The 24,161-nt window shown below is 39.3% G+C and overlaps 2 protein-coding genes across 2 annotated transcripts in view; both read left to right on the top strand.

Moving 5' to 3' along the window:
* The window catches only part of LOC127680961 (cytochrome P450 2J4-like), a 128,494-nt gene that overhangs the window by 35,404 nt on the left and 68,929 nt on the right, over positions 1-24,161 (top strand). The gene's annotated exons all lie outside the window — the stretch shown is intronic.
* Positions 4,292-24,161, top strand: part of LOC127680966 (cytochrome P450 2J3-like) — a 42,744-nt gene continuing 22,874 nt past the window's right edge. Inside the window, exons 1-4 of the mRNA XM_052176798.1 lie at positions 4,292-4,544; positions 11,080-11,242; positions 17,762-17,911; positions 18,501-18,661. Of these exons, the coding sequence (XP_052032758.1) occupies positions 4,335-4,544; positions 11,080-11,242; positions 17,762-17,911; positions 18,501-18,661 (684 nt within the window). The 5' untranslated portion in view covers positions 4,292-4,334. The remainder of the gene's footprint in view (positions 4,545-11,079; positions 11,243-17,761; positions 17,912-18,500; positions 18,662-24,161) is intronic.

Here is a 24,161-nt window from a genome sequence, read left to right as displayed (position 1 = left end):
CCTCCTTATGTTGTCTAATTGCTCTAGCTAGAACTTCATGTACTATATTGAAAAGATATGGAGAGAGAGGACAGCCTTATCTAGTCCCTGACTTTAGTGGGATTGCTTCAAGTTTCTCTCCATTTAGTTTGATGTTGGCTACTGGTTTGCTGTATATTGCTTTAATGATGTTTAGGTATGGGCCTTGAATTCCTGTTCTTTCCAAGACTTTTAGCATGAATGGATGCTGAATTTTGTCAAATGATTTTTCTGCATCTAATGAGATGATCATATGTTTTTTTCTTTGAGTTTGTTTATGTAGTGGATAGCATTGATGGATTTCCTTATATTGAACCATTCCTACATCCCTGGGTTGAAGCCTACTTGATCATAGTGGATGATCCTTTTGATGTGTTCTTGGATTCAGTTGGCAAGAATTTTATTAAGTATTTTTGCATCAATATTCATAAGGGAAATTGGCCTGAAGTTCTCTTTCTTTGTTGGATCTTTGTGTGGTTTTGGTATCCGCGTAATTGTGGCTTCATAGAACAAGTTGGGTAGAGTTCCTTCTGTTTCTATTTTGTGGAATAGTTTAAGAGTATTGGTGTTAGGTCTTCTATGAAGGTCTGATAGAATTCTGCACTGAAGCCATCTGGTCCCTTGCTTTTTTTGGTTGGGAGACTTTCTATGACCCTTTTTACTTCTTCAGGTGTTATGGGACTGTTTAGTTGATCTATTTGATCCTGATTTAGTTTTGGTGTTGGATATCTGTCTAGGAAACTGTCCATTTCCCCCAGATTCTCCAGTTGTGTTGAGTATTGGCTTTTGTAGTAGGATCTAATGATTTTTCGAGTTTCCTCAGTTTCTCTTGTTCTATTTCCATTTTCATTTCTAATTTTGTTAATCTGGATACTGTCTCTATGCCCTTTGGTTAGTCCGGCTAAGGGTTTATCTATCTTGTTGATTTTCTCAAAGAACGAGCTCCTGGTTTTGTTGATTCTTTGTATGGTTCTCTTTGTTTCTACTTGATTGATTTCTGCCCTGAGTTTGATGATTTCCTGCCTTCTACTCCTCCTGGGTGAAATAGCTTCTTTTTGTTCCAGAGCTTTCAGGTGTGTCATTAAGCTGGTAGTGTATGCTCTCTCCATTTTCTTTTTGGAGGTACTCAGGGCTATGAATTTTCCTCTTAGCACTGCTTTCATTATGTCCCATAGATTTGGGTATGTTGTGTCTTCATTTTCATTAAGTTCTAAAAAGTCTTTAATTTCTTTCTTTATTTTTTCCTTGACCAAGGTATCATTGAGTAGAATATTGTTCAGTTTCCACGTATATGTGGGTTTTCTGTTGTTTTTGTTGCTATTGAAGGCCACTTTTACTCCATAGTGATCTGATAGGAGGCATGGGATCTTCTTATATGTCTTGAGGTCTGTCTGGTGACCAATTATATTGTTGATTTTGGAGAAGGTACCATGAGGTGCTGAGAAAAAGGTATATTCTTTTGCTTTAGGATAGAATGTTATATATATATATATATATATATCTGTTAAATCTAATTGGTCCAAAGCCTCAATTAGTTTCATTGTGTCCCTGTTCAGTTTCTGTTTTCCTGATCAGTCCATTGAGGAAAGTGCAGTGTTGAAGTCACCCACAATTATTGTGTTAGGTGCAATGTGTGCTTTGAGCTTTAGTAAAGTTTCTTTTATGAATGAGCATGCCCTTGCATTCGGAGCATAGATATTCAGGATTGAGAGTTCTTCTTGTTGTATTTTTCCTTTGACTAGCAAGAAGTGTCCCTCAGAGTCTCTTTTGATGACTTTGGGTTGAAAATCAATTTTATCTGATATTAGAATGGCTATTCCAGCTTGTTTCCTGAGACCATTTGCTTGTAAAATTGTCTTCCAGCCTTTTACTCTAAGGTAGTGTTTGTCTTTGATACGTAGTTGTGTTTCCTGTATGCAGCAAAATGTAGGGTCCTGTTTACATATCCAGTGGGTTAGTCTATGTCTTTTTGTTGGGGCATTGAGCCCATTGATGTTAAGAGATATTAATGAATAGTGATTATTACTTCCTGTCATTTTTTATGTTATTTTTTAAATTTGATTGGTTAACTTTTTTGGGTTTGATGAAAGAAGGTTACCATCTTGTTTTTTCCAGGGTGAAGTTTCCCTCCTTGTATTGGTGGTTTCCTCCTATCATCCTCTGTAGGGCTGGGTTTGTGGATAGATATTGGGTAAACTTGGTTTTGTCATGGAATATCTTAGTTTCTCCATCTATGGTGATTGAGAGTTTTGCTGGGTATAGTAGTTTTGGCTGACATTTGTGTTCTCTTAGAGTCTGCATGAGATCTGCCCAGGATCTTCTAGCTTTCATAGTCTCAGGTGAGAAGTCTGGTGTGATTCTGATAGTTCTTCCTTTATATATTGCTTGCCCTTTTTCTCTTACTGCCTTTAATATTCTTTCTTTGTTTAGTACATTTGGTGTTTTGATTATTATGTGACAGCGGGTATTTCTGTTCTGGTCCAGTCTGTTTGGAGTTCTGTAGGCTTCTTGTATATTCATGGGCATCTCTCTCTTAAGGTTAGGAAAGTTTTCTTCCATAATTTTACTGAAGATATTTGCTGGCCCTTTAAGTTGTAAATCTTCACTCTCATCTATGCCTATAATCCTTAGGTTTGGTCTTCTCATTGTGTCCTGGATTTCCTGGATGTTTTGGGTTACAAGCTTTTTACATTTTGCATTTTCTTTAACTGTTGAGTCCATGGTTTCTATGGAATCTTCAGCATCTGAGATTCTTTCTTCTCTCTCTTGTATTCTATTGTTGATATTTGCATCTATGTCCCCTGATTTCTTCCCAAGGTTTTCTATCTCCAAAGTTGTCTCCCTTTGAGTTTTCTTAGTTGTTTCTACTTCTGATTTTAGATCCTGGATGGTTTTGCTTAGCTCCTTCACTTGCTTGTTTGTGCTTTCCTGTAATTCTTTAAGAGATTTTTGTGTTTCCTCTTTCATGACCTCAGCCTGTTGACCAAAGTTCTCCTGTATTTCTTTAAGTGATTTTTGTGTTTCCTCCTTATTGGCTTTTGTATTCTCCTGGATTTCTTTCAATGATTTTTGTGTTTCCCTTGTAAGGGCTTCTAACTTTTGATCCATTTTCTCCGGAATTCCTTTAAGTATGTCCTTCATGTGTTCCTGTACCAGCATCATGACCAGTGATTTTAAATCCAAATCTTGTTTTTCTGGTGTGATGGGGTATCCAGGACATGCTGTTAAAGGAGAATTGGGTTCAGATGCTGCCATATTGCCTTGATTTCTGTTAGTGACGTTCCTGCGTTTGCCTTTTGCCATCAAGTTCTCACTGGTGTTAGTTGGTCTTGTCAATGCTAGCCTCACCAATGCAAGCTGCCTCCTCCCAGCTGGCCTCTGGTGCACAGCTGACCTCCTGCACTGCCTGGAGACAGGGTGCTGTGGCTCAGGCTGTTCAGATCTGAAGCAAACACCTGAAGGCTCCTACCTGGGGCCTGCTGGACTCACCAGAGCACACTGACTCCTCCCAGCCAGCCTCCGGGTGCTCCTCTGGCCTCTTGCAGAGATGTGGTGTTGTAGCCCAGGCTGGTCTGGATCCTGAAGCAGAGTTCTGAAGGCTCCCGCCAGAGGCCTCAGGACTGGAACCTAAGCTAGCAAAACATTTCAAATGTTTGAAATGTTTTATAAAAAGAAGATAAAAAATGGGGGAAAGAATAAGGGAGGAAGCTTGGTGTTAGAGGCATCTGTCATAATATCAGAACAAATAGTGCTAGGTGTTACTGTCCATAGTAATCTTACTTCTCAGGAAGCTTTCCAGCACTGGGGAAAGCTTTCCAAACTGAAGCCTCAGGCATATAAGTCATGATTGCCGGAGCCACACACAACAGCTTAGGAGAAAAGAATTTCTGAAAGAGCAAGCACACTTAACCAAGCCCCTTTAACCACTTTTGGTGAGTTCTGGGAGTACCTTGCCTGGCACATAGGACTGCAAGCACAATACCTGCAGGTGGGCCTGACTCAGGGGAAGGGGCAGAGCAGGGCACCACAAGGAAAAGCTTGTGAGGGCAGGGCCTGGAGAAGACTGGGTAAAACGCAAAGAGGAGCAGAAAGCTCTGTGGCAGCCTCCAGGGATACTCAGTGCTGATGAACAGGGTATTGGCTTAGAGACTTGGCAGAGAGATGGGGCGTGGCCAAAACAGAACAAAACAAAGGGCAGGAGTTCTGGTAGGACAGAGAGTCACAGTCCTCAGAGGGTTGAACTGAGCAGAGGGACTGTCAGTATTGTCAGCTCCAGGTGCTTTCCCAGGGAAGCAGCCCCAGCTCAGACTCTCCCCATGCTTGCTACTGAGGACGCCCTAGAGGCAGCCATCTGGCCACTGCTTCATTTCAGGACTCTGCTGCTGGCTGCTGTCACCTTCCTGCTCTTGGCTAACTATCTCAAAACCCGGAGACCCAAGAACTACCCACCAGGACCCTGGCGCCTGCCCTTTGTGGGCAACTTGCTCCAGTTGGATTTAGATCAGCCGCATATAGTGATTCAGCAGGTAAGACAGGGTGTGGGTGTCTGGCTGTTGCCATGACCCAATGCTAAGCTGTAAAACAGAGATCCTGGCACTGGGGAGAGCAGGATTTGACTGAAGGGTGATATCAGTCTGCTAACCCAGCCAGGAGATCTACTTTGTAATCTGGGCCCCATTTAAGAGACACTTTGTTTTGATGCCAAAAATTGATTTTATTATCTTTGCATGAAAGATTCTATTGTTATTCCATTCTGGTCTGACGACACACTATATATGATTTCAATTCAATGTATGTCAAGTTGATGGATGACAGAACAATTCATCTTGATAAATGAATTCTGCTTCTTTAAGAAATGTGTAAACAAGTGCTCCTGAGTTTGCTATGTTAAACATTCATCCAGGAAAAAAAAAAAAAACAAAAAACTATATACTGTTCTCTTAAACGGAATTTTCTATAGTATCATTCCTCACGTGTTGATACTTGTTTATTCCACACCCTTGTGGACTGCTTGCCTACTAACTTAATCAGCTGCAAAGAAAAGTGTGCTGTAGTCTCCAGCTCCACTGGGAGTGTGCCTGCTGTTTGTCCTCAGCCCTCCCTCCCCTCTTTCCTCCTTCCTCCCTCTTCCCTCCCTCCGTGTGTGTGTGTGTGTGTGTGTGTGTGTGTGTGTGTGTGTGTGTGTGTGTGTACATGTTTAAAATCAGCAAATGTTTTTCATGCAGAGATCATCTTCCTTTGTAAGGTCCCTATTTACCTGTAATAATTCCCTATGCTCACACAGATTATACTTGGGCCATGTTATTTTTGTTTTATTTAATTATGATTTCTACTTTCCGGTCTTAACCATTAGCTGATGAAAGTAGACCATTTGGTATACTTGCTGTTATAGGAGGATTTTTCTGCTTGACTGTATTGCTTTCTCTTTGTGTTTCTGTTTCTTTATTCTTCTATTATCTCTTCCCAGTGTTTCTTGGACACTTTCCGAGTAGTTGCTTTTTCTTAATTTCTCTTCATTCTTTCATTGTCCTTCTGCCAGCTGCTCTTTACCAGGTAATAGGCACGTGCAGCCGATGAGAGTTTACTCTCACCATTTTCCACAGGAAATGAAGTGACTACAAACATAGAGAAGCCCTGTCTCCCCTCTATGGTACAGCTGTCTCAGGTGTAGTGGTCACACACACTGAGATCCGCATCAGACATTAACCCACTCTTCAGTGTTCTGGGTAGCTGGAACTCAAAGGCTGCTTTGTCTTTGGCCCTTACCCACCCTCCCATTGCTCTGCCTTCCTTCTGACCTTTCATGTTTACAATTTCCTTTCTAACCTCAAGCACTTCTTTTCTCCATTCCTTCAGAGGAGGCTGTGGCAAAAGGAAACTTCTTGGCTTCACCCCAACTCACAATGTCCACATCCATTCCCATTGTCTTTTCCCTGATTGCACAATACTAGGTTGGCTCTCTGTTGCACTTAATGCTTTTAATGCCCTCCCCCGTCCCCATTTCATTCTGGCATTTCTGGTTTCCCCAGAAGTACTAAGCTACTTTCTCTCTGCTTTCAATAGATTTCTTCGGGACTGTAGTTTTACCACTGATATTGGTGGTTTTGTTTCACTTGGAGTTTTGTGTAGCTGGGTTCTTCAAGGAAAGTTAGTGTTTTATCAGACTAGGAAGTTTTCATAATTCTTCAAGAATTTTCTCATCTACCTTTCTCTCTCATGTCTTTGACAGATGGCTGGACAGGCCCAGCTGTGCTGTCTCTGGTGCTGGCCCTTACTGTTTCCTGCAGCGCTGTGCATGCCAGGTGCACCTGCTTCTCACCCTGCCCTGGCCATGGTGGTTCTCACCTTACTCCACTGCTGAGCTCTCCTGTGCAGATCTGCACTTAGACCACGGGAGCTCTCTGGGCTCACATTTCCCTTTGCTCCCTCTGAGACATGACAATATTTTCAAAGAGTATGTCAGTTGTTTAAAAATCTTTCAATATAAGGCTTGAGATGTTTCAGTTTTAAGGTGAATAATTTTACTTGCAGAGGTAGCTGGCGGGGATCTGAATATTCATCGTTTTGAGCGATAATTCAAAAGTAAATTTCGATCACAAAGAGTTGATAGTATGCATCTTGGTGATCTTGGTGTGTGGGTCCCACAGGAATTACCCTGAAAACTCATTCCCACAGTTCCGTGAAAATGAGGATAGCTGAAGACCATTAGGATAAATGTCACACTTGACTATAAGGCGATAAAAGTAAAGAATGTCTTCGTTCATCTTTACTTTGAGAAAGAGACACCCTTATTACTTTAGGAGAAGGGTAGAGGTCAGAATCCCACACCAGGCTTCTTTGCAGACTCTCTTTGTCACAATGCAGCTACAGAGATTGTAATTCCACTCAGACACTCAACCGAGATGTGACATCAAGTGTAAGTCACAAGGTCAGAAAGCTCCCGTGGTCTAAGTGCAGATCTGCACAGGAGAGCTCAGCAGTGGAGTAAGGTGAGAACCACCATGGGCAGGGCAGGGTGAGAAGCAGGTGCAGAGTAAGTGACAAGGCTTCATTTATGAACCCCACTACTGCAACCCATTGAAAGAAGTTTGGAGAAGTCCTAGTTATTTTATGGTGTTCAACAAAAACCCATCAGGCAAGAAGGGAGAGATGATCCTGCTGGGCAGCACTTTCTATGACTTTTGGCTAAAGACCGCAAACTGATTGGAGTTCACCCTCTGTCCACTGCTGCTGCAATTAAACATGATTAAGAAATTATTTTACTTGACTCTGAGTTATTTGAAAGCATTGATCTATACCATTCTTTTGCTGTTAGGTTTGGTCTGGATACAGGACTTAGGTGAAATGCCTAATATTACAACTATGGCTCATGAGGAAACTGAGACTGGGCTCTTCTTCCCAGTTGAGGTACATTTCATCCATTTTTTTATATTTATGTATTTAGTGAAATATGGCTATAGACAAGTGAAGTAAAATGGTACAGTTCTCTTATGATTGTTTGGATTCTTGCCATTGGTAAACAATCCTCACATTTAGTGGCCCTCCCTCTGGTTTGCATGTTCCTCTTGCTTCAGGCACACATGTGAGCTGCCATCCATTAGCATTTCCACATAACACTGAGCAAACTTGTTGAGGATCTGGCTTTCCAATGTTGTCTACCAGAGAAATGGCAAATGACGTCACTTGACTCAACACATACTCTCTGCCCTTCCTGCTTACCACTTCATGACATAATTAGAGGCTATTTATTATGCAGTTATTTAGTGAATAAACATTCATTAAGTACTTATCATGATTGGAGAAATGTAAGATGATCATTGATAGAATCTGGTACCAATTGTGCCATCAGATCATAATGGGTAGGAAGTTCTGTAGATAGCCTCTGGGAGAATGATGGCAGAAATTGGTCAGCCATTAAATAAATACTTAACAACTATCTAGTGGACTAAAGTGTAAGTCATTCTAAATGGAGGAGCTGGCAAGAATTAAAAGACAGTGACAGTGAAGGAGCTGGGATCTTGTTCAGCCTGTGTGAACTGTACATTCCCTCCACCCCACAGTTTCTTATGTTCCCCTAGTGTAGCTTACAGAATTATTATAAGAACATTTTTATTAAATATTTATTTTGTTTTTATTTGTGTATGTGTTTGTGTGTGTGTGAGTATATGCAAGTGTGTGTGTGTGTGTGTGTGTGTGTGTGTGTGTGTGTGTACATGAGCATGTACCTGCAAAGACCAAAAGTGGACACTGTTAGATACTTGGAAATGAATTTACAAGCAGTCGTGAGCCACCAACATGGGTGCTAGGAACCAGTCTCTGGTCTTCTGTACAGACATAGGACTTATGAAAATGGAAAAAGTCATTCATCTCGGTACTGAGCCTCTGGATCCTTCTTAAGCTCAAGCTCCAAATCCTTCTGCTACACATTGCCAGTGAGGCATCAGTTAGTTTAAACCAGAGTCTTAGCTGTTTCTAGAGCTTCTTAATTGGGCATTCACACATGAAATGAGAAATTCACTTGATTTTTATAACTGCATTGCTGATATCTCATTTTTTTCTTTTTTTCAAATTGGATATTTTCTTTATTCACATTTAAAATGTTATCCCCTTTCCCCGTTCCCTACCCCTGAAACTTCCTATCCCATTCCCCCTCCCCTTGCTTCTATGAGGGTGTTCCTCACCCATCCCCACTCTCTCCTCCACACCCTCACATTCCCGTATACTGGGGAATTGAGCCTCCATAGTACCAAGGGACTTTCCTCCCACTGATGCCCAACAAGGCCATCTTCTGCTGCATATGTGGCTGGAGCCATGGTTCCCTCCATGTGTACTCCTTGGTTGGTGGTTTAGTCCCTGGGAACTCTGGGAAGGTCTGGTTGGTTGATATTGTTGTTCTTCCTATGGGATTTAGACCCCTTCAGCTCCTTCAGTCCTTTCTCTAACTCCTCCATTGGCGACCATGCTCAGTCCAAAGGTTGGTTTCGCATATCCGCCTCTGTATTTGTCAGGCTCTGTAAGATTGTCTCAGGAGACAGCCATAGCTATCTCTTGTCATCATGCACTTCTTGGCATCCACAACAGTGTCTGTGTTTGGTGACTGCATATGGGATGGCTCCAGCAGCATTTGCTGATATCTCTCTTTTAAGACAAAATGCATTTACTCAATGGCTCTACAAACTATGCCTAAAACACAACAGACTGGCTAAAGATGAGTGAAATTATTAAGGACTATGGATAAAAAACAAAAGGAAGACTGAGTCTAGGCTCTGTCTTTAATGTGAGTGAAAGATTCAAAAATGAGACCACACCATTCCATATGTCCCATAGGTTCAGGTCTCAAAGTAGTAGGGTAACAGTGCCTGAAGATGGAGATGTGGTAGAGACCCAAAGATCCCTGAGGGAGTTGAACTCTTCTGTTTGAACCCACCATCACAGTTAAACAAGGCACTACTGTTGCAGGTAGACAAAAGGCAGAGGTGAGGTCTACATAGTTCTGACTCTTAAACACACAGGCAAGAGCACCTTTGATATTCCTAACACTGCCATTCAAACCAAACTGTGTTTTATGTAGTGCACACTTCATGGACACTCTTGGCTCTCTCCCAGATTCTTCCCCATGCTCATGACTGCTCCTCACACTCCATCCTCCACTAAACACTAAGGTCCTATTGGCAACTCAACATTTAGACATTTGCCTTCAAATCTAACAAACTACCTGGAAACTTCTCTCCTCCAGCAAAAGCTGGGTTTTTCTAAATTCCTTCTGTACGATGTATTTGCCTTCTCAGAATAATGAAGAAAACCTTAAATACAGTAGAACAATGATAAAGAATGAAGTAAATCACAAAGCTTACTGAACATCCGCTTTGTGTGTGTGGCCGTCTGAGATCAGTAGGTCTTTGTCCTGGCTTTCACAATACATTTGTATCCCTGAGTCTAAGAACACAGAGCTCATTCAATTCTCAGATATGCAGTAGGTGGCTGGGTGCCTGGAAATAAACAACATGCTTTTCAAAGTGCTGATCTCATTCTTCCCCATAAAACTCTCTGAAAGGGGGTGATTTTTAATCTTAATAAAGGTGGATCTGAGTCTTAGAAGACAGCCACCACTCTTAGTGAACCATAAAGCCTACATGTGTAGATCATGCTTATATTAGATCTTCAGAGATGTCTCTACTCAGACCTTCCACCCTTTATTGCATTTTCCATATCTAGTCATCATTAGAGAACATTCTCTTTCCTGCACTGAGACTTCCATGATTGCAACAACAGACTTACTAGACTGCTTGACCTCTCTAAGGACCGATTCCTTTATTTCTCTGCCTTCACTAGATGACAAGTTAGAGAACTGACTTTCTTTAAAGTACTTATAGGGAAGCATTGATGCTTCCTTAAATATTATTGGTGAAAATATAAATGAAAGTTTAAGAAGAAATTTCAAATACTGAAGTGAATCAGACTTTGGTGGAAGTTAGATTAGAGGTTTACTGAACCATTCCTATTATGCCAAGTTTCCTTTATCATGTATGCACAGGTACACAGGCTCCCCACAGTGTTAGTCTCATCACTTACCCATGTACATCTCATGTCTTGCAGATGCTCAGTAGATGGTATTACTGTCAAGATAAACAGACATTTGGTATTCTGAGATATACACAAAAGCTGTACTATACAAAACATGCACAGACCTTGTTTAGACCATGTCAGGTTACATGAGTCTTATACTCTGCCTTCACTGTACTTTAGGATGCTTCATTACAGAACGTGCTTATTTGTTGACATTTATATCCTTATACATTCTTGTAGGTTTATGTGATAGAGGCTCACTCAATTCATACTCACCTATACCAATGATTTTTTTATCAATTCATTTTAATTGAATTTCAATTTAGTACAGGGGAGGTAAGAAAAATCTTCAGCAACACTTCCACATACTGAGATACATCATTCATTCACATTAATATACAGATCTCTAAACACTAATGTGTTCAAATACACACATATCTGCCATCCAGTGACACATTACCACAGACATACTCTAACTATTGAAATGTTTTTCAGCTTGTGAAGAAATATGGAAACCTAACTAGCCTGGATTTTGGTAATATCCCTTCAGTGATCATAACTGGACTGCCCTTAATCAAAGAAGCCTTCACTAACATTGAACAAAACTTTTTGAATCGCCCTGTTACGCCTATCAGAGAACGTGTCTTTAATAACAATGGTAAGTTTAATTGACTTCAGTGGGTCATTTAAAACAAATAAACAAACAAACAAACAAAAACTCCACATGAATTAGGATGGAAAATGGAACACAAGTCTGGAAAGGTCCCATGAAGAGCTGAAGGGAGAGAGTAGAAAAAGGATATGACCATGATGCATTGCACACTTATGAAATATTCAAAAAAAGAAAAGAAATTGGTGCATATAATATTAAGTTTCCTTTTTTTCACTTTTTTTCTAGTAGAATACAAAGCATTTGTATGGAATGTCAAAGATACCTGTATGTCTGTAATTTTACAACATTCCTGTAACAAAACGCTTAATGAAATGTTATCTATAAAGTCAGCTGTTTACATTTCCTAGATGAAAGCGACCATCAGAGAACCAAGAACATCTCCCTCTAAAAGAGAGTCGTGGAGAAACCATGTGTGCTGAAGACTATCTCAGAGTCATGGGGAGGAAGTAACAGTAGCAGCTTCCTCAGCCAGATACATGTGCTCCCACTTCCCTTTTCTCACTCCAAACCTCTGCCTTAGGAAAACAGATGTGAGGCACTTCCTCCTGCTGCTCTACTCCTGCCTGTGGCTCCCTAAACTGCATCATTAAGGCCATGCCACACAGGGATCACTAGCCTTCCAAATATTGTTAGAATAGATAGGTAGGCATCAGTGCATAAAGTGATCATTAAATCAGGTTATGTGCTTGAAAATTGAAAACAGACTTCAACTCTTTTAACCTATGGAGGCTTTACTTTTAGCCATTTCCTAAATATTCTTTGAAACAGTAAACCATTAATTGTACATCATTGACTATATGATCTACTATGTGAAGCACAGCCATGATCTTAAATGATTAATAGTGAGCAAAATAGATAAAAATCATTCTCAGTTTGTGACACTTAATTCATTGAACAAGAATATCTGAATCAATTAGCTATCCTGACTAAAATTCCATCACTCTACTAGTACAAAATTTATTAAAGACATCCAAGTTGGCTTAGACCCAAAGAAAAGCTTTGGATCTAAAGGTATGTATTTAATAGTATGAGAAATATCTAGTAGGGATAGAATGAATAAGAAGGCAAGGGTCTTAACAAACTGCAAAGTATTCAGCACGTGAAGTATGTTATCTGAAGAATATATCTAAGTGGACACAACACTGCTGAGATTGGCACTATTGAGCCCAGCTCTTAATTTTCATCATAACAGCAAAAGAAGCTCTTGAGTGGTGTAGAAAAGAGAAGAAAATCAAACACGACACATTTTGAGGTTCATTTATTATGCCAGGGAGAGAACAGAGGAATGATAGCAAAGATATCATCATTTTAAGTTATAAAAGGTTTAAACACTCAAGGGATAAAAATGATAGTAGGTTAGACTGGGTTGGTGACATTAAAGCCCCATGGGCTAAAGTTATTCAAGAGAGAAGACATTATGACATATGAATTAGATGCCAGGAAAATGGGGTTCTAAAGAGGGGTGAGACAAACAGGAACAGTAGCAGGAGACAAGCAATTGGGGATATTAACTTATATATGGTAATCTTGTAAATATAATAATGCCCTCTGTTGCGCATGTGCTGAGTCTAAATTCATGTAACTGGCAAAGATGCGTGTGTGTATGTGTAGGTATGTGTGTGTGTCTACATGTATGTATATATACATATATATATTACAAATATATGTGTGTGTGTGTGTGTGTGTGTGTGTGTGTGTGTAATACTCATCATTTTTAACATCTTGCATTATTTTGTCATCTTTACTAAAAACCTATCATTCCTTTTTGCGCTTCTTTAAAAATGTGTGCTTTTCTTATTCTTTTTTATTTCATTTCTTTTATTGGATATATCTTTATTTACATTTCAAATGTTATCCCCTTTCCTAGTTTCCCCTCTGCAAACCCCCTATCCCATCTTCCTCCCCCTGCTTCTATGTGGGTGCCACCCCACTAACCCACTAACCCACACACTACCACCTCCCTTACTCTGTCATCAAGCCTTCATAGGGCCAAGGACTTCTCCTCCCATTGTTGCCCGTCCTCTGCTACATATGTGGCTGTAGCATCTAAGGACACAGCTATAGCAGGCTCCTGACAGCAAACACTTCTTGACATCAACAATCATGTCTGGGTTTGGTGATTGTATATGGGATGGATACTAGGTGGAGCAGTCTCTGATGGCCTTTCCTACCATCTGCTCCACACTGTGTATCTGTATTTCCTCCCGTGAGTGTGTTGTTCCCCTTCTAAGAAGGACTGAAGCATCCACATTTGGTTTTCTTCTTGAGGTTCATGTGGTCTGTAAATTGTTTCTTGAGTATTCTGAGCTTTGGGCTAATACCTACTTATCAGTGAGTGCATACCATATGTGTTCTTTTGTAACTGGGTTACCTCACTCAATAATTTCTAATTCCATCCATTTGCCTAAGAATTTCATGAAGACATTGTTTTTAATAGCTGAGCAGCAGCACTCCACTGTGTAAAGGTACCACATTTTCTGTATCAATTCCTCTGTTTCTAGTTTATGGACTAGTTTGAAGTATATTGGTATTACGTCTTCTTTGAAGGTTTGAGAGAATTCTATACTAAACCCATCTGGTCCTGGGCTGTTTTTTTTTATTTTATTTATTTATTTACTTATTTTTTGGTTAGGAGACTTTTAATGACTGCTTCTCTTTATTTAAAGATAATGGGTCTGTTTAGATGGTTTATCTGATCCCGATTTAACTTTGGTACCTGGTATCTGTCTAAATTGTCAGTTTTACCCAGATTTTCCAGTTTCATTGATCATAGGCTTTTGTAGTAAGATCTGATGATTTTTTTTTTAATTTCCTCAGTTTCTGTTGTTTTGTCTCCCTTTTTATTTCTGATTTTGGTAATTTGGATAGTGTCTCTGTGCCCTCTAGGCTGGCTAGAGGATTTATCTATCTTATTGATTTTCTTAAAGAACCCATTCCTAGTTTTGTTGATTCTTTGTATACTGCTTTTTGTTTCTCCTTGGTTGATGTCAGCCTTGAGTTTATTTCCTAATGTCTGCTCGTCTTTGGTGTATTTGCTTCTTTTTGTTCTAGAGCTTTCAGGTGTGCTCTCAAGCTGCTAGTGTATACTCTCTCCAGTTACTTTATGGAGGCACTCAGAGCTATGAGATTTCCTCTTAACACTTCTTCCATTGTGTCCCATACATTTTTGTATATTGTGCTTTCATTTTCATTAAATTCTAAAATGTTTTAAATTTCCTTTATTTCTTCCTTAACCAGGTGATCATTGAGTAGAGCATTGTTCAGCATCCATGTTTATGTGGGCTTTCTGTTGTTTTTGTTGCTATTGAAGATCAGACTTAGTCTGTGGTGATGTAATAGGACGCATGGGATTATTTCAATCTTTTATCTGTTAAGGCCTGTTTTGTGCCCAAGTATATGGTCAGTTTTGGAGAATGTACCATGAGGTGCTGAGATGAAGGTTTATTCTTTTTATTTAGGATGAAATGTTCTATCAATATCTGTTAAATCCATTTGGTTCATAACTTCTGTTAGTTTCATTTCATCTCTCTTTAGTTTCTGTTTTCATGATAGTGTCCATTGCTAAGAGCAGAGTGTTGAAGTCTCCCTCTATTGTTGTGTGAGATGCAATGTGTGCTTTAAACTTTAGTAAAAGTTTCTTTTATGAATGTGGTCACCTTTGCATTTAGAGCATAGATGTTCACAATTGAAAGTTCATCTTGGTAGATTTTTTTCCTTTGATGAGAATGAAGTGTCCTTCCTTATCCTTTTTGATAACTTTTAGTTGAAAGTTGAATTTATTCAATGTTAGAATGGTGAGTCAAGTCTGCTTCTTTGTACCATTTGCTTGGAAAATTGCTTTCCAGCCTTTTACTCTAAGATAGTGTCTGTCTTTGTCACTGAGATGTGATTTCTTTGTGCAGCAAAATTCTGGGTCATGCTTATGTATCCGGTCTGTTAGTCTATGTCTTTTTATTAGATAATTGAATCCACTGATGTTAAGAGATATTAAGGAAATGTGATTGTTGATTCCCGTTATTCTTGTTCTTAGATGTGGAATTATGTTTGTGTGGCTATCTTCTTTTGAGTGTGTTGAAAGCAAATTCCATTCTTGCTTTTTCTAGGGTTTAGTTTTCTGCATTATGTTGGAGTTTTCCATCTATTATCCATTGTAATGCTCTATTTGTGGAAAGATATTGTATAAATTTGTTTTTGTCATGGAATATTGTGGTTTCTCCATCTATGTTAATTAAGAGTTTTGCTGGGTATAGTAGCCTGAGCTGACATTTGTATTCTCTTAGGGTCTGAATGACATCTGCCCAGGATCTTCTGGCTTTTAGATTCTCTGGTGAAAAAACTGGTGTAATTCTGATAGGTCTACCTTTATATGTCATTTGATCCTTTTCCCTTACTGCTTTTAATATTCTTTCCTTCTTTTGTGCATTTGGAGTTTTGATTATTATGTGATGGAAGGACTTTCTTTTCTGGTCCAATCTATTTGGAGGTCTTGTATGTTCATGAGCATTTCTTTCTTTAGGTTAGGAAAAGTTTTCTCCTATAATTTTGTTGAAGATATTTACTGACCCTTTAAGTTGGAGATCTTTGCTCTCTTCTATACCTATTATCCTTAGGTTTTATCTTCTCATTGTGTCCTGGATTTCCTGGATGTTTCCTGGGTTAGGAGCTTTTTGCACTTTGCATTTTCTTTGACTATTCTGTCAATGTTTTCTATGGTATCTTTTTCCCCTGAGATTCTCTCCTTCTATCTCTTGTATTCTGTTGGAGATGCTTGCATCTATGACTCCTGAATTCTTTCCAAGGTTTCCTATCTCCATGGTTGTCCTCCTTTGTGATTTCATTATTGTTTTTACTTCCATTTTTAGATCCTGGATGGGTTCATTCAATTCCATCACTTGTTTGGTTGTGGTTTCCTGTAATTCTTTAAGGGATTTTTTGTTTCCTCTTAAGGAAACTACCTGTTTCCTTAAGAACAGGTAGTGCTTCTACCTATTTACCTATGTTCTCCTGTATTTCTTTCTTTTTTAAAGAATTATTTATTTTTTATTTATATAAGTACACTGCAGTTGTCAAAACACTAGAAGAGTGCATCGGATCCCATTACAGATGGTTGTGAGGCACCATGCGGTTGCTGGGAATTGAACTCAGGACCGCTGGCAGATCAGTCAGTGCTCTTAACTGCTGAGCCATCTCTACAGCCCCTCTCCTGTATTTTTTAAGGAAGTTATTTATATCCTTCTTAAAGTCCTCTATTATCACCATGAGATGTGATTTTAAATCCACATCTTGCTTTTTCCGCATGATGGGGTATTCTGTACTTGCTGTAGTAGGAAAACTGGATTCTGATGATGCCAAGTAGCCTTGGTTTCTGTTGTTTCTCTTCTTGCCCTTGCCTCTTGCCATCTGCTTATCTCTAGTGCTACCTACCCTTGCTGTCTCTGACTGGAAGCTGTCCCTTCTGTGATACTGGTTGTGTCAGAACTCCTCAGAATCCAGCTGTCTATGTGATCCTGTGATCCTGTGATTCTGTGATCCTGTGATCCTGATATTCTGGGTGTGTCAGAGATCCTCAGAGTCAAGCTTTCTCTGGGTGTTGCAGGGGTAGCTGGGGAGGCAGAGCTGGGTTTGCTCCAGGCATAAGTGCAAACTGGAAGGAACCTGTTCCTCTGGGTTTGTGATTCTCTGGCTCCTGTGGGAGTCCCAGGTATGCTCGGTGTTGGAAAGATGTTATGGCCTCAACTGTGATCTTGAGTATGTCAGAGTTCCAGTACTCATGGTTGCTTCTGATCTCCTGGGAGTTGAGCTTCCTGTGATCCTGTGATCCTATGATCCTGGGCATTTCAGACCATCTGGGAGTCAGACTCTCTCTGGGTGTTGTAAAAGTGGATGCAGAGCCAGCACCCTGGGTCTGCTCTAGGTACAAGTTCAAACTGGAAGGAACCAGTGCCACTGACCAAGTGGGTGTTCCTTGTGTCCCTGGATCCCAGGAGGTCCCAGTTACTCCAAGTGTTTTGGCCTCCTCACCTGTGATCCTGGGTGTGTTAGAGCACCTGGGAGTTGAACTTCCTCTGGGTGTTGTGGAACTGGGTGCTGCTTTTTCTTATTCTTGAGTGCCTTTTTAGTATTCATTGAGATTAATAGACTTATATGTCTATTAAATAATTGCGGTCTTTAGAACCACAAAAACTTGAATTTGAACACATGGATACCTATTTACCTGTTTGACATTTATCTTTATCAATTTATTATCATGACTCGGTATTTTACCAACTGAAATGGCCATTTCCTTCTTAATAAACATGTAAATATTCTGTCAGTATGAAATCATATAATGCATAAGAAGTATAATGATCAGTACTTATTAGTCATTTATATTGGGATTGTCTCTAGACAGCTATTGATTCTAATTTTGGCCTTTCCTTTTATCTATACACACATCTAAATCACTTTTTCAGATACTAGTAAGCCAGAATCATAGTGCCATAATGCTGAATCTCTACTTTCCAGGACTGATCATGTCCAATGGCCAGACATGGAAGGAGCAAAGGCGGTTCGCACTGATGACACTCAAGAACTTTGGATTAGGGAAAAAGAGCTTAGAGCAGCGCATACAGGAGGAGGCTGACTGTCTTGTGGAGGCCGTAAGAGAGGAGAAAGGTGGGCATTTCAACAGGGTGGTGCAGAAGGCTCTTGCCACTCTATTCATTGAACAAATTCTTTTTAATTGTCTAAAGCCTGCAGTGGCACTGAGAATTGAACAGTGAACATATAACTGGGGTACTATCCCAGGAGGTCTGCTGTTTAATGACACAAATAAATCATTAAACAAATTGCTTAACTTAAACCCTGTTTCTCTGTGTGACTTCCCATATATTGATAATGTCTTTGAATAATGCCAGGCACCAGTAGTGGGCCATAGCCAGAGCTTCTCATATTATCTTCTGTTGTGACTATTTTATGTCACACTAAATAGAGCCTTTGTAAGATTAAAAAGATAGAAAGAAAGAAAGAAAGAAAGAAAGAAAGAAAGAAAGAAAGAAAGAAAGAAAGAAAGAAAGAAAGAAAGAAAGAAAGAAAGGAAGGAAGAAAGGAAGAAAGAAAGAAAGAAACAAAGAAAGAAACAAAGAAAGAAAGAAAGAAAGAAAGAAAGAAAGAAAGAAAGAAAGAAAGAAAGAAAGAAAGAAAGAAAGAAAGAAAGAAACCTATATTTTTGAAAGACTTATGCCTCCCCTCTCCCCACCTCCAGGACAGCCTTTTGATCCTCACTTCAAAATTAACAGCGCAGTTTCCAATATCATTTGCTCCATTGCCTTTGGGGAGCGCTTTGAGTACGATGACAGTCAATTTCATGAGCTGCTGAGGTTATTGGACGAGGCCACATGTTTGGAGGCATCAATGATGTGCCAGGTACGTTCTCGTTTTTTGCATATTTTGGAAAGACTGTTACAAAAACAGGTTTTTCTCTTTATTTGAGGTATTCTTTCAAACAATGTACAACATTTTTAAAAGATAAATTTGAGGGGCTGGAGAGATGGCTCAGCAGTTAAGAGCACTGAGTACTCTTTGAGAGGTCCTAAGTTCCATTCCCAGCAACCACATGGTGGCTCACAACCATCTGTAATGGGATCCGATGACTTTTTCTGGTGTGTCTGAAGACAGTGACAATGTAGTCATGCATAAAATAAATAATTCCTTTTAAAAAGTTGAATTTGATACAAAGCTACTTATAATACATGAATATAGTGCATACAAAACATTTCTAACATTTAAGGGTCTATTTTAATATTTACATTGGTACATATACATGCATATGGGAATTTCCCTGTTTAAAAACAAATAGTAATGTTTTCATTTACTAGGATTTTTCTCCTTCTATGCTTCTCTCTTTCTCCCTCAGTGTTACCTGCTGAAGGTATGCTCTAGCTCGTAAATTTATCTTAAGATTCCCCTTTCTAAAACAGTACAGTGTCTGAATGGGAAGTCATTTTCTCTGTAGTTAGGTATTTGAGTTGTCCTAGGTTTAGGGTATTAAAAATAATATATCTGTGAATATTCTTGTGCCAGTGTTCATTGAATAATTAACTCCTTGGGGTTTTAGAATAAGTTAAAATAAATTATTTCATATATTTTTACAATTATACTGTAATTATATGATTTCCTACTTCCCTTTCCTTCTTTTAAACACTTACAAAGACCCTTCCTTGGTCTCCTTCAAATCCTCAATTTGTAGTTATTATTTTTTATGTATATGTATAAAGTTATATTTCTAAATACATAATAAAACATTCTCATTCTATATAATGTTACATTCAGGCATATTTTCAAGGATGATCACTTGATGTTGGATAACCAATTTCTGAGCTCTTCCCTGGGCAAGACTGTTTCTCACATTCTCATTTATCATTAGACTGTCTTGACCCTCCAGCTCCTAAATAATGACATTGAGACTTATTACTATTAATTATAGCTTAGTCCTTAGCTTGCTGACCCCTAACTAGCTGGCACAACATAATTAATTCACTTATTCTAGTCCATGTTTGCCTGTTGACCTGTTACCCCTCACTCATCCTGGTATGTCCAATGTCTGAGTTTGACTGGCAAATTGTATACCTCTCAATTTTTCCTCACTTTTCTATCCTGCCTGGAAGTCCCACTTTTCCTCTTCTGCATCAGCTTTGGTCATTAGATCTTTATTAAACAAATTAGGAGGTGATAGAAGTGAATGCTTACAAAATATTAAGACAGGCAAGGATCCATAAAATAAGGATTCCAAAGTCTGGACAGTAGTCAACTCTCTGCTGGTACAGAAATCAACATTTGAATGAAGCAAAGACAACCATTATATAGCGCACAAAAAAGATTACCCAAATATCTTCTTCCTTTAGTCCAATAAAAGGCTCTTTCTTTAATATCAATAAACTATATACAATAAGAACAATTTTGAGAACTATCAGGTAAGAATTACATGCACAATATCTAATATTTGCCAACCTTAGAGAACATAGTCCACTACTTTATCATGGTGAGTCCAAAGTTCTATACCTAAATCACGTTCCATCATAACTTGCATTGATCAACCTAAAACATCTTCTTAGACCTTAAAACATTTTTTCAAATTCTAAACATCTTAAGCTTATTTGTGAGATTATAACTTTCTAGTCTTCAAGCCCATCTAAGGCCTGAGAAGAATAAATATTACCTGAGTAAACAGGAAGTGTTTAGCAAGCAGCTTCCAAATTGCAGAAAGCACAGAGACTGGTCAGTCACCCAACTTTTTCTCTGCTTCCATCTTCAGCCTATAGGCCCAGAATATCTGACAGACTTATTTGTGAAGCAGGAAATTCGAAGAACCAGCCTACTTTGTCTTGGCAAAATTTGTCACTTGATTTCTCAGTGTCCTACTTGTCCACAGTTTGGACAGCATCCTACCTGAAGTTGAAGCAAGGGAAGTATTTTGTCCAGTGGCTAGCCTTGCTACATTTGAAGCAAACTTTATATGGAATTTCTTCAATACCCGTCATCTTCTTTGAAGTAGCATGGGGATGCTGGCAAAAACTGACATGTCTCACTGTCATAAAAGGCCTATTTTTATTAAGACTTCTAAAATGCCATATTTGGTATGTCACTGGAGTGTTGGAAATATGATCTATCTAAAGTCTATCAGAATAGGCAAGCATTACTCATCTCCAGCTAGATGCTATCTGCTTAAGTTTGAGAAAATTTATAGAGGCTAAATAAAGCTTTCTTTTGTAATTAACTAAACTAGTACCTTAACAAGACTACAAGTTTGATTTTTGTAGGTATCTAACTACTAACCTGCATTTCTTAATTATCCTAAACAATTTATAATAGTAGCTTTCAAGGATACAACTTTACATTTTTAAATGAATTGCAAATAGTACCTTTTACAAGAGAGGAAACATATACAGTATATTTTAACAAAAATAACCATAAATTTGTATCAGTATGCAAAAATTCATACCCATGTGAAATATTTGAGACTGGCGGTTGCATTTCACTGTAAAAGTAGACTCGATATACTCTTTTATCCTGTTGTTCCTACATGCACCCTTTTTCCTCCCATCCCTTCACACCAGTTTTCCCCTCACACTAGACAGGAAAGAAACAAAGAGGGAAGAAAGAGAAAGAGAGAAGCAGACCCCTGAATCCAATCTCTTTTGCTTTGTTTCCTCCCTGACTAAGATCATTCACTAATTACAACCAATGCCTCAAATGAGGACAATCTTCCATCACCCACTGAACAACCACAAACTACCCACCCTACCTCTTGGGGATGAGAATGTTATGTTCTTCAAATTGCTTCCTGCTGTCTTGGGGCAACAGTCACTTTTGGGGGCCCTAAGAAAATTGAAATATTGAACAAGTTCTGGGAAAATGCAGGGCTTAACTGAAGTCCTGACTGAAGCAGTCAGTGAGTTTGAACCACCTGAACTAGCCACCTTAAAGTTGTACTGAAAGCAAATTTTTAAGGAAATAGCAACTAAAGTTGTCTTTGGGACTGGATTACCTGAGCTACTTGTCTTGTTTTTGTTGATATCTAGTCCTTGATCTGAAAACACAAAAGCTTGTAGAGGTAATATACATTTCTGCATTAACACACATGTAGAATATGTGGTGTATACCAATGAGCTAAAGATGATTCTCATATTTCTTGTGTTTCTGTATTAAAATGCATGTTCTCTTCTGGAGCATGTGGAGATAACAGTTGCAGGGTTTTTTTTAGCTTTACCATAACGTGGGTATACATGGTTCCATATCATATGAATCTGAAGCACAGTTACTGGCCCTTGAAGAAGGAAATGGAAGAAGACCTCAAAAAATGGGAAAACCTCCCATGCTCATGGATCGGTAGAATCAATATAGTTAAAATGGCCATTTTGCCAAAAGCAATATACAGATTCAATGCAATACCCATCAAAATCCCAACTCAATTCTTCACAGAGTTAGAAAGAGCAATTATCAAATTCATCTGGAACAACAAAAAACCCAGGATAGCTAAAACTATTCTCAGCAACAAAAGAAAATCTGGGGGAATCAGTATCCCTGACCTCAAGCAATACTACAGAGCAGTAGTGTTAAAAACTGCATGGTATTGGTACAGTGACAGGCAGGAGGATCAATGGAACAGGATTGAAGATCCAGAAATGAACCCACACACCTATGGCCACTTGATCCTCGACAAAGAGGCTGAAAATATCCAATGGAAAAAAGATAGCCTTTTCAACAAATGGTGCTGGTTCAACTGGAGGTCAGCATGCAGAAGAATGCGAATTGATCCATCCTTGTCTCCTTGTACTAAGCTCAAATCCAAATGGATCAAGGACCTCCACATAAAGCCAGACACTCTGAAGCTAATAGAAAAGAAACTGGGGAAGACCCTTGAGGACATCGGTACAGGGAGAAAGTTTCTGAACAGAACACCAATAGCGTATGCTCTAAGAGCAAGAATTGACAAATGGGACCTCATAAAATTACAAAGTTACTGTAAGGCAAAGGACACCATCAAGAGGACAAATCGGCAACCAAAAAATTGGGAAAAGATCTTCATCAATCCTACATCAGGTAGAGGGCTAATATCCAATATATATAAAGAACTCAAGAAGTTATACTCCAGAAAACCAAACAACCCTATTAAAAAAAATGAGGTACAGAGTTCAACAAAGAATTCTCATCTGAAGAACTTCGGGTGGCGGAGAAGCATCTTAAAAAATGCTCAACTTCATTAATCATTAGGGAAATGCAAATCAAAACAACCCTAAGATTTCATCTTACACCAGTCAGAATGGCTAAGATTTAAAATTCAGGAGACAGCAGGTGTTGGAGAGGGTGTGGAGAAAGAGGAACACTCCTCCACTGCTGGTGGGGTTGCAAATTGGTACAACCACTCTGGAAAGCAGTCTGGCGGTTCCTCCGAAAACTGGGCCTCTCACTTCCAGAAGATCCTGCTATACCACTCCTGGGCATATACCCAGAGGATTCCCCACCATGTAATAAGGATACATGCTCTACTATGTTCATAGCAGCCCTATTTATAATTGCCAGATGCTGGAAAGAACCCAGGTATCCCTCAACAGAAGAGTGGATGCAAAAAATGTAGTATATCTACACAATGAAGTACTATTCAGCCATTAGAAACAATGAATTCATGAAATTCTTAGGCAAATGGATGGAGCTAGAGAACATCATACTAAGTGAGGTAACCCAGACTCAAAAGGTGAATCATGGTATGCACTCACTAATAAGTGGTTATTAACCCAGAAAACTGGAATACCCAAAACATAATCCACACATCAAATGAAGTACAAGAAGAAAGGAGGAGTGGCCCCTGGTTCTGAAAAGACTCAGTGAAACAGTATTCGGCAAAACCAGAACGGGGAAGTGGGAAGGGGTGGGTGGGAGGACAGGGGAAGAGAAGGGGGCTTAAAAGATTTTCGGGGAGTGGGGGGGCTAGAAAAGGGGAAATCACTTGAAAAGTAAATAAATTATAACGAATAAAAAAATTAAAACAAAAAAAGAAAAAAAAAGACTTTCTGTTTCTATGTATCATCAACTTCTCCATGATGCACCTAAAAGTAGATTTATTCCAACTTTTGTTATCCCTACAAGAACTTATTTCTCAAGCTCAGGGATGTCCTTACTGAAAATTAAGGAACTGGTTGGGAGACTTATAGGTATGAAAGGGGGGATAAAGAATAAGGAAGAATTGTGGGTCCCAAAGGGGATAGGAACTCCACAGGAAGACCAACGGAGTCAACTAACCTGGACCCTTGGGCTCTCAGAGTCTAAACCACCAACCAAAGAACATATACAGGCTGGACCTAGCCCTCCCCACCCCCCACCCCATCCCACCCCACCCCCCACCCCCCCACCCCCCACCCCCGCAATG

Source organism: Apodemus sylvaticus, chromosome 3 (genome assembly GCF_947179515.1).
Source record: "Apodemus sylvaticus chromosome 3, mApoSyl1.1, whole genome shotgun sequence".
Lineage (NCBI taxonomy): Eukaryota > Metazoa > Chordata > Mammalia > Rodentia > Muridae > Apodemus > Apodemus sylvaticus.
This window is presented reverse-complemented; position numbering and strand designations above follow the sequence as displayed.